This window comes from Fringilla coelebs (assembly GCF_963513975.1).
Source record: "Fringilla coelebs genome assembly, chromosome: 3".
Lineage (NCBI taxonomy): Eukaryota > Metazoa > Chordata > Aves > Passeriformes > Fringillidae > Fringilla > Fringilla coelebs.
Genome location: NC_140030.1, coordinates 106,851,628 through 106,867,119, shown reverse-complemented (window position 1 = coordinate 106,867,119; position 15,492 = coordinate 106,851,628). Strand labels below are relative to the sequence as shown.

At 39.3% G+C, this 15,492-nt stretch overlaps 1 protein-coding gene across 8 annotated transcripts in view; it reads right to left on the bottom strand.

Moving 5' to 3' along the window:
* Window positions 1-15,492, bottom strand: part of ENAH (ENAH actin regulator) — a 91,961-nt gene that overhangs the window by 29,826 nt on the left and 46,643 nt on the right. For 6 of the 8 annotated variants that reach the window (XM_084201828.1, XM_084201829.1, XM_084201832.1 and 3 more), the window contains exon 4: window positions 4,143-4,227. In XM_084201828.1, the coding sequence (XP_084057954.1) occupies window positions 4,143-4,227 (85 nt within the window). Of the gene's footprint in view, window positions 1-541; window positions 667-4,142; window positions 4,228-15,492 lie in introns of those variants that run through there. The other 2 variants (XM_084201830.1, XM_084201831.1) reach the window with 1 other exon arrangement.

Below are 15,492 nucleotides of genomic sequence, written 5' to 3'. Positions count from 1 at the left end.
AACTAGGGAAAAATTAGAGGCTGTGGGAAATCTGTAGAAACAAGGCTACCAGGGACACACAGCCACGGGCAAACTTTTATTCCTTTAAACTACAATAGCTACATTGACACTGAATTGCAGGATTTCTTCTCTTAGCATTTCTACATATATTTTCAAAACAGCTCAGGAGTATGTCATAATTACTAATTTACAAGGGGCAAAACATTTTACTGTAGTTAAAGAATAAGATTAGCAAAACTCAGAAAAAAATTGGTTTAATCTATAAAATAAAAATCTTGCCTTCAAGTGTTTTATTTATTAAGAAACTGCTACATTTGACAGTCTCTGAACTTTGTACTAAAACTAAGAATCCTTCCACAGGATGTTACAAAACCCACACCATATCAATACTAAATTCTAGCACAGACATACCCTGTGTTTTCTTGAACAGCATCATCACAAACAAAACTAAACCAAAACAAATAAAGCATTTAATAATTACAATCCCTCCCAATATTCTGCTGTTGCACTTTCCAAGCCTGTCATGTTTTTGAGTACTTACGAAAGAATTCGGTCGAGTTTTGGTCCATGGCGTCCCTGAAGGGCGCTGGGGGGCTTGTACACCCTCATCATTCCTTACTATCTGTACAGTTCCTCTCTTCCTGGAGCTCTTTATTTAAGAAGCAGTGACCATTTTGAAGTTATTTATAAACATTAACTCATTAAATTCCCAAGTGTCATATTAGATACCGACTCAGTGACTCATATTCCTGACAATGTATTTACCACGGCTGGGAGAGAAGGTAAATTTACATGCAGCAGTAGCACACAGAGGCATGCCATGAACTAATCCTTTATTTTAAAATGGTCTTTGGCATTAGGTAACTCTGCAGTTATTAACAAATATGTATGTCAACTGAAGCTGGCTCATTATCAATCAGTGGAATTTATAAACACTGCCTGGTCATCACTCTGACAAAATGAAAAACAACCCACAGAACAAAATATCCCTTCAGTTTTGAGGATCAAAAATGGAAACTGGAGTGTTTTAAAGCTTGCTATTACTGTACTGAAGTGAGTGCAAATTAAGGAAAATTACAGCTAGCTTCAAGTACTCCCTGAGAGGGAAAGCATCCACCATGTGTTAAGGTTTCTTAAGAGACAGTAACAAAATTATCAATTCACCAGAAAAAATTCCTTCATTACACCTTATGTGTAATCTTGGCCTTATAAAAACCTCAGTGCTTCAGATGGCACATCTGGTCCTAGCAGCCTAAGAAACTGTATCACTGCCCAGTAAGCAATATAAATATTCAAGTAAGAAGCTCTGCAGCAAAATAAACAAAGTAGTTTTACCCAAAATGTAAGGGCATCTAAATACTTTCTAAACTAGAGAAAAATCTCTGAACCAAAATAATGTACTTCTGCTGGCAATGAACTAATTTCACTCTTCAATTCCCAATTTTCCCAAGATTCCTGAACACTGGTTATGAAAGCAAAGGAAAACATCAGACCCTGATGGTTGAAGAGCTCTCTTTATTATGCCACTCTTCACTGGTCAGTCCTTTGGCAAAATACTTCTGAAGAAATGTTTCTATTTCTGCCTAGGAAAACCCTGAAGCTCCAAGCCACATAATTTAACTTTGAAATTAGTCCTTCTCTGAGCAGAGGGTTAGACTAGACCTCCACAGGGTCCCTTTCATTTTCATGCAAGCAGATATTTTTCTCCAGCTTAGAATAATTAAAAAAAACATTTTCCTGCACTTAACACAGGAGTCAGTCACACACTGCTAAATCCAGGCACACCTAAGAAGAGGGATAGGAGAGCAGGACTCAAAGACAACTATTATCAAGGCACATTTTAAAGAAAGCCCCCACCCAACAGACACACATTCTACAAGCCATAGACTTGGCAAAGCCTTTCTCCTGATCCATCACAAATCTCATGTTCCTTCCCACGCAGTAACATTTATTCCCATTTCTTGCATTCCCTGTAGTCTTACTGCTCCCCACAGGATTCAAGTCTGCCCACACTGCTTTTACCCTTTAGTGAGATTGGAAATGTCACTTGGAGATATGTTCAAAGTAATATATACTTAAACCATTTTTTCCCAACTATTTACTACTCTCTGCTTTATGGTAGTAACTCTTGTTCTTAGAGTCTGAAAGCTGCAAGACAGTTACTACAGAAGAGAAGTTCTAGCTTAGAGTTAATTGAACTTTATTATTCCCATGTAGTTAGAGGAGTAATGAGACTGAAGAAGCATTTGTGAAATGTTTTAACAAAATTACATGTTCTTCTTAAGCTTAATGACACAGCAGCAATAGTCCTTCCACGGACAATCTGTCTAGCAGCATGAGTAAACACTCATTCCAGTGCTCCATCCTTGTTTCAGGGAAAAACAAAGCAAACCCAGAACCAGACTTCAAAGAGGACATTACATTAAATGGAAACAAGTCAAGCACACTGATCAAAAAAGCCCAAGCCATAAGAATGCCATCTGATAGGATGTCCTTCACATACCAAAAATTTCAAGAGACTTTCAGAGCTCTTAATATAGGGCAGCATTTATTCTGAGGAGATGCCACTCTACAATGCTTCTCTCAAAAGTATTTCAGCATTACAAATTTCAGATAATGCAGTTTTCTAAAGGAACAGACAGCAAATAAAAATACTAAAAACCACTAATGTAGGACAGAAAAAAAATCAAAAGAAAAAAGGCTTTTAAAAAGTCTGTCAAAAGAAGTGACATAAAAGACTTTTATCATGACAGCAAACTTGCACATAAACACATCAAACAGACAGATTTGTAATGAGGTTCTTGGTATTTGTTCTTAAACAAGGTAACTTTCAGATAAAGTGACTCCTGCTCAGATTTAAGATGACATAGAAAAAAAGAGACAGAAGAGTATGATGCCAATTTTGATGGCAACCCTTTGTTCAACGTATATAGCTTCTTTATCAAATGAATTATTCCTAAATTGGCAATTTGGTTCTGCTCACCTCTTCAGAAACATGCTAAATGCTGAATAGCAAAATAGAAAAAGCTTCAGTGCTAATTAGACCCAACATGTTTAAGCATTCTTCCAGTCAGCACAAAAAGCTATTAGGTGCATTTACACCATCAGTCTGGACCACCTCCCATTTATTCAAGGCTCCTGTTCCCTGGATCTGTCCTGCATGTGACCTGAATCATTCCCAGCATCCCTTCAGGAAGGGAACAGCTAATCTCCTGGGAGTATTTTGATGGTAAAATAATCCAGGATTGCAGCACAGGCAGTGTGCTTGGGACAGCCCAAGGTCTTGCTGTTTTCCCTTAGCCCAGTGTGACAGCACTGTCCTACAAGCCTTTGCCATGTCAGACACTCAAAACTCACACACTCACCCCACACTGTCACAAAACAGAAGTGGGAAGATGGCAACCACAGAGTTTGTAGGAACTGGGCATTTCATCAATACATAATGATTATTAAAAGGAAGGGGGGAAAAGTCTGTATGTTCAAAATGCTACAGGTCTGAAAAAATATCCCACAGGGATAGAAATTGAAAGGAACAGCTTAGCTTGGAGAAAGTCCCAACTGGCCAGGGGAACACAGAGCAGTCACTGAGGGCAGCACAGATATAACCAGCAGTGCTCCAGTTGAAAATTAAACTGCTAAAGGTTCCATCAATTTATACACTAACAGCAGAAAATTAAGGCTTTTTGCTAAAGAATACAGTGTAAAGGCAAACAAGATTTGCAATAGAATGTTCTGATCTAGCACATCCACACTCAGGACAAAAGCCCTGTCATTCATGATGACTCAAGTTCTCAGCTTCTAAAACTTCCTTCCTCACTTGCTGCTTTTTTCAGCATCAAAAACTGAACACAAAACAGTCACTGGAAAATTAATTAGCCTGGTTGAAAATGACAACAGTGAAATCTCCCAAGGCTTCCCCTCTGATCTTCAACTCTTTCCTGGCATGCCAATTCCAACTGCATTGTTTGAAAGGGTGGAGAGCAGAAACAAGGGACCCAGCAACAAAGTTTTTGCAGAGTGGCACTGAAAACTGTGCACATACAAATGCAGGAGAGCAATTCTAAGTCCTTGACATTTATTTTCTCCTCATTAGGAGTTATCACTTCCTTGAACTGAACAGCTGCTCATTTTTAGTACCATACCTTCTCTGGATTTCCATTTCTTCTTGTGATGGACCATTTTGTACTTGAGAGGGAAGCTGTGAATTCTGTCGAGGCAATGTAGGACCTAAGAGCAAAGACAGATCCTAAATTAATGGTTTGAATTTTTACCATGCAAAAAAAAAAAAAGCACAAAATCAAAGAAAAATGCCAGCCATCACACAACATTTTAAGAACTGCTCACTTTTGCTTTTTAAGCCAAACAAGCTCAACAGCAAAACGCAGCAAATAAAAACTGCAACCTCACACATGTACTATGTTACCTCACGCATCTGCAGAATGAATTTATTTCACATGGATGGAGAGGTCTCACAAAAATGCAAAACAAACTTTCTGTATGATGGAATTTGACAAAAGCTTTGAAAAGCACTCTAAGTTTGATTTTTTTTTTTTTTTAAAACAATGAACAAATACTCTTGGAGGAGCAGGAAAGGCTCAAAAAATTAAACCACTCACCTAAATAGAACACTGGAAAAGGGGGAGAAAACAGAAAAAGGAAAAAAACAAAAGAACAGGAGAAAAACCATCAGAACCATACCACCACACTGAAAGAAGGAAAATAAAGCATGTTTCTACAGGTCACAGCAAAATTTACTCAGATTTCAGGTCATCAATTTGGATCAAAGACCTTTTTTGCATAGGTAAGCATTGTTTCCAAAGGAATGGGGGCATGTAACACATGTAAAAACTGTGAATTCTGCTAAGCACAAGAGATGCAAAAGGGAAGGTCATGCAAAATCATCTTCAGCCTTTACTGATGGGAAATTCTGAACCATACAACTTTCAAGTAATTGTCTATGCGAGATCTGTATTCTAGAAACAAAAAAAGCTTTACCATTTTAATCACAAATTTATTTACAGCACACAAAACTGTGTAAAAAGAAGTGAAGAACAAAGTGTGGAATGGAATACAGGAGATCATGGATGCATTGCTGCTGTCAGGCAGAAATCCAGGAAATTATTTAGACTGCAGCTATGCTCAAGATTATAGAATTTATAAGAAACAAGAATTAAAATCAATTAAAACATCGAGTTTTGAAAATGTCCAAGAGCAAAGCAGTAATTTCCCACTGATATTCCACCAAACCAGTTAGAGTTGTGGAGTTGTAATGAGATCTTCCCCATCTCAAATATCAAAATACAAAATCTTTTCCTATCTGAACTTGTGAAAGTCACCCAAACCCATAAAAAGACCACGTGTGATACACTAACACATCAAGGACAGGCAATTTCCTTGAGACACAGCCAACAAGTGCCTTGTCTGAAAGCCCAGCAAAAAGGTTAATTTCCTCAGAATGCCACAGTATTGCGTCCACTGTGATCTTTAATAATGAAAATTATAAAAGTGCACATCTATGTACCCTACAATTACAAAAATGGGACTTAATTGTGGAGGATGAAAGCAGGCAGTGTACTCCAGAGGTGCTGTCCTCCTTAGTTATTCTTTCAGCAAGCATTAGGCCCTTATACCTAATGCCCTGATGCTGCTTGGGATGCACTAGCTTTGCTTGAACTATCTCCAAGAGACACCCCCAGATATAAAACCTATAATATTTTAAATGCAAAAAAAAATTAATTAGTAATTTATCATCGCAGTTAAATGATCATGTTCCAGATTGCAAGGCAAGATGTATTCTATTGCCATCTGTATGGCAGTTATCTGGTGTCAAGTGGGCAATTCTCCTTATCTTTCTTCCTGAGTGATCATAATCAAGGTCCCTCAGCAGGGGGCATCTGCTGATAAGAAGCTATTGAATGTCACCACATGACTGATAAGAACTACAGCATCCCACTGGGAGATGTGAGCCCAGAGGGAGGAGCCAAGCATTCCTGCCCAGATATAATCTGGAGATTGTGACACACCAGCACAGCTCTTCTCCACTGACTCCCCAGAGGAACAGCAGCTGCTTCTACTTCCATGGATCTGCAGAGGAAGAAGACACCCCTTTCCTACAGGACTCCCCCCTGCTCCAACAGAACCACCCCTGACACTGCAGGAGGGCTGCAGTCCCTTTTCCAACTGGACTGCTACCAACACCCTGACCAACAGGGTGTCAGGTTGAGTTCTGACTCTGACAGTGTTGTTCTAGTTTATTGCATTGTTTTTCTTTTATCTTTTTTTTTCCCCTTCCCTATTAAAGAACTGTTATTTCCTGCTCCCATATTTTTTTTGCCTGAGAGCCCCTTAATTTAAAATTCATAGTGGTGGGGAGGGTTTGCATTCTCCATTTCAGGGGAGGCTCCTGTCTCCTTTAGCAGGCACCTGTCTTTCCAAACCAAGACAGATCATTAAGCAGAAACATCTGCCACAGGGCTCATCTGGAAAACTTTCCTGCTTTAAAACTTCTGTAAGACACACATCCTCCTCTCCTCTGCCCTGGGTGACAGGTGGGAAGCTTTCATGCCCATGACTGCAGCTCCCAGGCAGCTGGGCTATTTGCTGCCTGCAGCAGGCTGCAGCCTTTCATGGCCTTTCCCAGGCAGACACAATCCAGCAGCAGTGAAAGGTGCTATAAACACCAGCCCTGCTGCTTGCCATGCCCAGCAGAACACTTGGAGCGAGTCAAGGCTCACAGCTTGAGCTGCAAACTGCAAGCAACACTTGGAGTATCAGATATGGGATGAAATTCCTGTCCTATTCCTCAGAATGGAACGTGCTGACCTGAAAATTAATAATGAAAAACAAAAAGGAAAAGAAACTGTCACAATGTGTCCATATCCCAACCAGAACTATTTTGTGCTGAAAATGCAGTAAAAATGAAAAGTTCAAGCTTCCACCAATTTAATCTTTAAGAGTGTTCAAAAGGTTTTTTTGAAGAAGGTATTATCATGCTGCAGTAGCTGGGTGCAGACCACCACTCTCCAACCTTTCTACCTTAATCCTTCTTTAGCCAACACCTCCAGAAAGCAAACACCAAGCTTCATCTGCCCTGGCTATTCCAACACACCTACTGTGAGAAAACCTGTTCTTGTAGCCTCAAACTTTGTTCCAGAGCACTGTCCTTCAGAAAACCACCAACTGATCCATCAATTCTGCACAAGGCAAACAGGAGCAAGACAAGGCAGCTTTAGCTTGGCCAGCCTACTCCAGGGATGGGCTTCTTTCACAGCTATGCACACAGAAGAGGGGAAAAAAAATATCACCTGCTGGCAATTAACCTGGTGGTTGCAGTACTTCTTACACATTTTTGCCTTAAGGAAATGCAATTTGAGTATACCAAAGGCTTTCAAGAAAAGGGAAGTTCAGCTCCCAAGTCATCTGTCCTGTTTTCTCATGAAATTTCCCTCTGCAGCCACCCTGCTAATGAACATTAGGAAGTTAAAAGGTACATGCCAGGTGGAAAAGCATGTTTTATCCTAGAAGGTTTATTACAGTGAGCTAAGACCATCAGTTTATTGCTAAAATACAACTGCCTGGGTAGCAGGACAGGTGGTATATTAAATAAACAGGAACTAGCTAATAAAAACCTCTCTCAAAAGCTTCTGAGCACTTTAAGATACCTCAGAAACACCAACCCCCATGAGAAATATTCAGATACTGCCTGGAAAAGAACTCTGATCCTTTTACAGGATCAATTTATCTTCAGAAACCAGTATAAGCCAAGTGAGAGATGAGGCTGAATGGTCTATTCATTCTGAGTTTTAAAAGAAAACCTAACATCTCTCTTTTTCTAAAAAAGCACAGATGGTGCACTCTGCAGCACATTCTGACAGACAAGGGATATAATTTTATACTAATTTGTTCAGCAGCCATTCCAGTTTCAGTGCTTTCTGTTTTTCAGCTTATTTTCACCTTTGCATCGCCCTTCCTCTATGACAGTTCAGGCAACTGTGTGGTGAGAGATGGACTGGCAATCTAACACATTAAAATTCTCAGGGGAAAAAGCATTTCCACCAGCTAGATGACAGCCAGACCTGGTTCTTCATGCAGTCACACAGACAATTATGGTGCCATCAACATCAGAACATCAACATCAGACTGCTGGGGACTGCTTGAACCAAATCAAGCATCCCCAACATCACCCTTTTAAACCACAACCAGAGTTATAGTTTATCAAACACCTTAATTTTTTTAGCCCTAATTGACTGGTTACTTTATATCTCTGTTCAAAAGCCAAACCAATTTCACTTGCACAACCCTATGAAAGCATAACTGGCAGGCTGGGGAAGGAAACACAGGGTTTGTCCTCCCTCAATGCCTTTTGTTCCTCTGCTGCTTCACTCTTTCAGTTACCTCCTCTGTTTTGGAGTGTCCCACCACACCCCACCCCACTTCTTTTCATGCCAGCTGCATTGTATGTTAGCAGTGTTGACACTGGCTGATATTGAAAATATCACATTCCTGTAGCCCTAAAAAAAAACCCCCCAAGCATCAGCTGTTCAAGACTGGCACAACACATGTCCTGCAAATTATAAACTGAGCTGCAGTGGTGTTTCCTTTGGCTGGACAGGCTCACTTGGGAGCTGCTAACACAAGGATGGATGAAAAGGGGTTTGGGGGGACCAATGCCAGCCAGATCATGTGAAATCTTCCTCAGAACCTCACATGGCCTAAATCAAGAGGGTAAAAACACAGAGAAAACTTCACAATTACTGTACTTCAGAGTACAGCTTATTCTCACCCTAACTTTTGAATAAATCTACTAAAGCTGGTCAAATATCACATGTAAGAATTTTAGTTTGAGGTAAAGATCTCCATTTTCTCCCCAGAGAAAAAGTTTATATAAACAACTCAGTAACTAAGAAATTCCACCCCTTCACTTCTCAGTATGTTAGTGCCAAAACTAAGCAGTGTTCCAATTATACAGTCTGATATCCAAATCAAAGTGTGACTTGTCTTTTAGAAGTCTTTTCAAAGACTGAAAGTGGACAGCAAATTTATTTATGCATTTATATGATATAAACATAAGTGACCTGGCTAATTATAATCTTTAGGAAATATTTTCTTTAAGGACAGTTTGAATACTCCCACTAAACAAAGCCCACACCCCAGGCAAGAGTTCAAAGCTAGAGCCAAAAAGATGTATTTTTGTTAGGGTATATAAGAACTTACTAAAAAAAAAATAAATAAAGTGTGTTTAAATGGTTAAAGGTTTTCTGAATGAATGGAAAGCAGGCTTTTCAGAGATCTGTGCAGGAAGCAGCAAGAACAACAACTGTGGTATCCCTCTTTGATGTGTCTCCAGCTCCTTTCAGAGCCTGTCCTGCTCCAGGCCATGCCAGAACAAAGGCTGGGTTGATTTTCTAACCAGCCTTGAGCAGAACCAAAACCACCTCACTGCTCAAGCCACAGCAATTTATTTAAACTAACAGAGACAAGCTGTCATCTTCAAGTACAGATTTTTGATGCAGTATCAATGAGGACAGCATGGGTTAGAAATTTTTACAACCTAAGCAGATACACTGAAAGAAACAAAACTAACATATATAATGTATTGATCATCACATCAGTGTAAGTTTATTTTATGACACATACAAGACCATGATGACCAAAAACCAAGGCATTAACTAGTGACAAAATTTTCTCTAGTACCTCTGTTTGGGTGAATCATCTCCCAGCCAAGGCTTCCCTTCCCTTCGAACACCTACTTCCTCACTCACAGCTCCCTTCAGCTGAGTTCATTCACTCATCACTCCAAATTTGAAGCTGAACACTTTCCACTTCAATCCACAAGCTCTTTTAACTCCATGGAGGCAATAAAAAGCAACAACAAAACTATTCATGAAAGCACAGAGGAACTGAAGGAGAGGTAAGCCTCCTATCAGTGCCAGCAGAAGCCCCTATCAGAGCCAGCAGTGCCTTGGAAAGCAGGCTCTGATAACCTGGGAGCCAGGCTTGGCTCAGCCCCACTGTGCTGGGGGACATCAGCAGCTTCCAGTGTCCCTCTGCCATCCTGTCATGCCCAGGGACACAGCTTCACCAGCAGGGAACTGCAGCTGCTGGATGAAACTACAATACCACAAACACTAAGGAGCAAATATTGAAGTTAAATTTATCAATACCATCCACTGTGGGATATTTAGAGCTCCCCCTCCAGCCTCAGCTGTGCCAAAATTTGTTTAAATAGCAATGTTATAGGTGATGATTGTCACTACTGGGTGATATAAGCCCTACCAAGGTATATTTCACAATTATCTTCAAGACTTTTATGAAAACACCCTGCTCCCAAAAGGCAGATTTAATCTATCTACAACTTCTACTGATAATATTTTTAAAGACAACACTATAAAGCCCCAACTGTAAAATATGCTGACATTCCTCTATGTTTATTAAACAAAACTTTAGCCATAAATTAATGTATTTCTCTTTATATTTGCCATGCAGTTTAGACCAGCTGCCAGATTTTAATTAAATTCTTCAGGTTGTTCACCTAAAATTGAATGCTTTCACATGATACACCCCTAATTCTGAAGAATAAAAAAATTAGAAACACCATATGGGCAACCCTTAAAAGTCTGTATAACTCTGAAAACTTAACAATTCTCCCTTCACTTCCAAACACCACAGCTAACACTGATGATGCTTTCAATAATCTTATCTGCAACTACCATGAACAGGAAATACTCTGCCCAATGAACAGGTACAATTTCCTGCAGGGTCAGCATTTTGGCACATAAATCAGGATTACCTAATCAGCATCACACCTAGTAATGACTTTAAAAAATTATTTAATCAACCCAACATTTAAAAGGAAGGGAAAAATCTTATCCAACTTTTGACAACATAGGTAATAAAAATACCATCGTGTTACTCCTGTTCTGACAGGGAGTGCTGACAGCCTGTTCCAGAAGCTTGCTAAGAGTACAGGTACAGCATCATTACTTCACTGCTGCAGAATTTTTATTCTCTCCAAACAAGTTTTAGCATGACATGAACCAAAACAGTACAAAGAAAAGCAGCCCCCAAGCTCCACATATACTTTTTTCATTTCAGTCTTCTGTAGTCTCTCTATATATTCCAATTAGGCAACCCCAATTTTTGTTTCAGTTTGCATTTCCCAAAGATATTAAATTATTCAATCCATTATTTGAGTGCATTCCTCTATCACCAAGGATTTAATTACCTATCTCTGCTGGAAGAGAAAGGACTGCACATAAATGTACAGCTGTGAATAAAGATTTGTTTATTTAATAACTGGACAACCTACCTTCTAGAGTTACTCATTCAAGAGGAATTCAAAAAACTTGAACCACAGGGGCTTTTTCCCCTCCAAGGTCAGAAGGATAAAATAATGAGACCTTGGAAACAAAAAAAACCCCCTCTGATTCTTTTTCTTCCTCCCCATTTTCCTATGAATTAAACTGTGATCTAAGGCAACACTAGAACAGATGCACTGAAGCCCTTCATGACCTTGCCTTTATATCCAGAACATTCCAAAATATTTTCAAGAATCAATATATATCTGCTATAGACTAGCACACAAAGCATCACAAATCTTACATCTATGTAACTCTATGAGAAAGAATGAAAAGAGATTTATTTACTGTTGTGACATCCTTCCTTCAGTTCTTCTGCTGCTTTCATCTTCTGCAGCAAACAACTCCCAGGACCTCCCCAGGTGCAAATCACACATCTAGAAACCCCACACTTAGTTTCCTATTCTCTTAGCAAGGCTATCCTGAGGTTGAAGACAGATGCCACACAAAGCAACACTGATTCCAGCTGAACTAGAAGGTGCTTTTTGCAGCAAAACTGAGTATGATGCTCCTTTGTTCCTCCCAACACAAGCTTCCCTTACGTGACCTTATTCCTTCAAAGAAATAATCCATTGTCTCACACATCAGAGAATTCTCAGCTGTCTCATTTCCCTTCATTGAAGCTTTTCTCTCATTCCAGAGCCACTTTGATTGCAACAATGAGCCCTACTTAATGCAGATATGAAAATTTCCTTTGTAATGCAATGCAAAACCTTTGCAGCAAGCTGTCATCTCCAGACAAGACAATTACTGAATATCTGAACACGCTGCACACAGCCTCAGAGCCAGAAATCCTCTTCATTTGACCTCTTAAACTTGATGACATGCACTTGTCATTTGATGAAGGTGTCACTTTTGACCATGTCAAACAGTTATTTAATGCAATGAATAGTAAGTCTTTCAAAATTTTCCCAAATGAGGGTCAGGAAATAAAATCCTTTTAATGCAATTCTGAAACAGAGTAGGGCAGGAATGTGCAGTATTTAATTCTTTAAAATTCTAGGACAAAATGCAGTCCTGTGTTGTCCTACTCTCCTGGATCTGCTGGTTGCCTACAATCTGCCCAACTAGCCTGCAGGAAAATAGGGTTTGTTAATGCAATCATTCCAACCAGAACAGAGCTAAAATAAAATAAATTCCTTTAAATAAGCAGAGTTCAACCATTTGAGAAGTTAGCACGTTCATTTGATCAGGGGGAGGATAAAATTACAGCTCAGGGGGAGGATAAAATCCTACATCAGCAGAGCATTTGCAGCAGTTTCACTGATAAGGCAGCTTTTGCTTCCCAGCCCTTTGAGACAAACCTGCACTGTTTTTTTAGCAGAAAGCTGCCACTTGCAGTAAAGCCTTTCCTCTTAACCTCAGAGATTTTCACTCTGCACTCTGAACTCATCAGGAGGACAAAAAGCCTGTCCCTGTGAGCTCAGCAGTGCCTCGACTCCAGCAGATCCACTAGAGGGAGATCCTAAATTAAACAACCTCCAATTTTGCCAGCAGGCAGCAGAACAGCTGAGGATGCCAACTAAAAGATCAATGACATTTTTCAAATATATGCAAGAGAAGGAGACCATGATTTAATTTTATTTTAAAAAGAGTGAGAGAGCCATACCCAACAGCTGACTTGCAAACCAAGAGGATGTACACAACTTAATCTTTAATATCCCTCAGAAGTCATTTAGATTTCTGTGAACCCTTGCATAAAATTTAAAATTCATCTGCAGCTTTATGAATTTCTGAATAGTAATGCTCAGCTAACATTAAAACTGCTTTCCTTTTATGAATAAAATACAACATAAAATAAGCAAGCTAATAAAAGAAATTGCCAAAATGAGAAAGCACAGCAGAAAATAAGGATACTGCAAGAATCTAACTTTAACTGGATGCAATCCTGTAATAAAAGGGAAGCTATCTATGTAGGATCTCTTTATTTTTATTTCAGTTGGAGGTTCTATATGCCATTTTGGATACACTAGGAAACACAGCAATTTATTTAAACTAATAGAGACAAGTTGTCATCTTCAAGAACAGATTGCTGAAGCAGGATCATCAAAACACCAACGAGGACAGCATGGGTTAGAAAATTTTAAAACCCAAGCAGATACATTAAAAGAAATAAAACTAACCATATATAATGTATTGATCATCACATATCAGTGTAAGTTTATTTTATGACACATACCCTCCCAACACCTTTTCAGAAAGAGTAATTTGTTTATAAAAGAGAGGCAGCTGCAATCCATTTCCTAAAATGAAGAGCTAATATTAGAGCCTCAGAGCCAGTGACCTGTCTAAGTAAATATTCATCTATTTCAGAGATCCTGGGGGAGGAGGAACCTAACACCAAGGATTCATTTCTAGCTGCACTTTTAGGAAATTATACCAGCTACAGAGAAACAAAATGCACTGAACTTGGAGCAAGGAGCACAATTAGTTGGTTTCTAAACTGCAAGCCACTTAGCAACCTATTTCCATTATTGAAGCAGCATGTTCAGAAAGATGCTTCTTACACTGATACAGGTCAGAAAAATTAACTAATATCTAGAAATATCTAGATCAGACAGTGACAAACTTCCCAGTTGATGAAACTTGGGAACACTTGTTGACAGTATCTAACATTATGAACATTTGTCTTTAAACATTGTCTGGAAGTGAGATGAGGCTGACAGAGCAATTCCCTGTGCCTTATTAGGATATTTTTTTAGAAGCAGCAGTGCAAAACTGCTCACCTGCTGAAACAATGCTGATAATGTGAAGGTTTGGTTTTATTTCAGCTTGATGGAAGCTAGAGCACCTGTCTGTGGCACAGGTGACAGCTCATCTTAAACCACCACAGCAGCCCTTGGCTGACAGGAGCCAGGAAAGAACAATTATCTCCTTTGCTCACCATTAGCTTGTGATGCAGCTAATTAATGCATTTTGACTTGTGCCTGCTGCCACCACCAAATTAAATTCACAACAAGGAGAAACAAAGTGACAATGTTGTAATTCAGGAAAAAAACTTAAAAGGTTAACCCAGTCACTTTCAAATAGTTACAAACCTTAATTCGTGTCCATCTCAGAATTGTTGAGAACAAACCAGAGGACAACAGCACTGTAGTCAGCAACCAGGCTGTGATAAGTCATACACAGTTATGAAATTTTGCAGTCAAAAAAATTTTAGTTTTATCCAAGTCTTTCCAAACTGAAATGGCATCTCTGTTTATTAATAAAGTTTCTACTATTGAACAACAGAACAATGCAGCAGCCCACAAACACCTGGCATAAAGTAGCAAGAGAACAAGTCATCAGACAAATTACAAGCCACAAAATTTAAAAAGGACACACTGTCTAACTAAAAAAGGAGCAATGCCATGCCTGCCTATGTCATTTCAGCCTCTCTAGCAGCTCAGGTTCAGTGTTATGAGGAAACACACTGAAACACAAATTCTTCAAGTACAGGTAATGGGAAAGAACTTGAACCCCTCAAATCTGTGGTAATTACCATCAATCAGGCTTTTTCATCAAAACAGTACAAACCAGCACTTCCTATGTTCCCAAATACTGGTTGGGAGACAGGTGATGAAGAGTCAGAATGCATGAAAAGTTTACAGTTGAGTAACCCTAGGGAAAGCAGAACTGAGGGATGTAGAAAACATCCAGCTGAGAGCTAGGAGACTGGGAATCACAACTGGGTTATTTTAGCAGGCAAAAAGAAACCTCCCAAAACTCTAGCTACCATTTCTATTTTGGCCTCCTGTGTTGTGTAACAACGTAAGCACTGCAGAATCTATCATCCACAGCCTAGACAGATAAGTTTCAAAAGGTAAATCTTGAAAAGACTACCAGAAAAAAACACCAACTTCATAAAACCACCTTTTTTGCTGTAGCTGAGACAGCCCTGGTACAGTTATCTACAGCCTCTCTTGTACACAAGAGAAAGAAAACTGGCACACAAGTACTATCTCTTGTTACACAGGCAATCTTTAAAGTTTAATGAGGACAAAAGAATTCTATTTGGTTACAAGAACACAAAAGACTCTTAGTCCTTTAAAAGAAACTCCCTCTGTGTGTGTCACAGGGTTATACTGATCAATTTGCTGTAGAGCCTACCTAGAATATGTTACAGCTATCAGCAGAATACTGACAGCCAGGGATT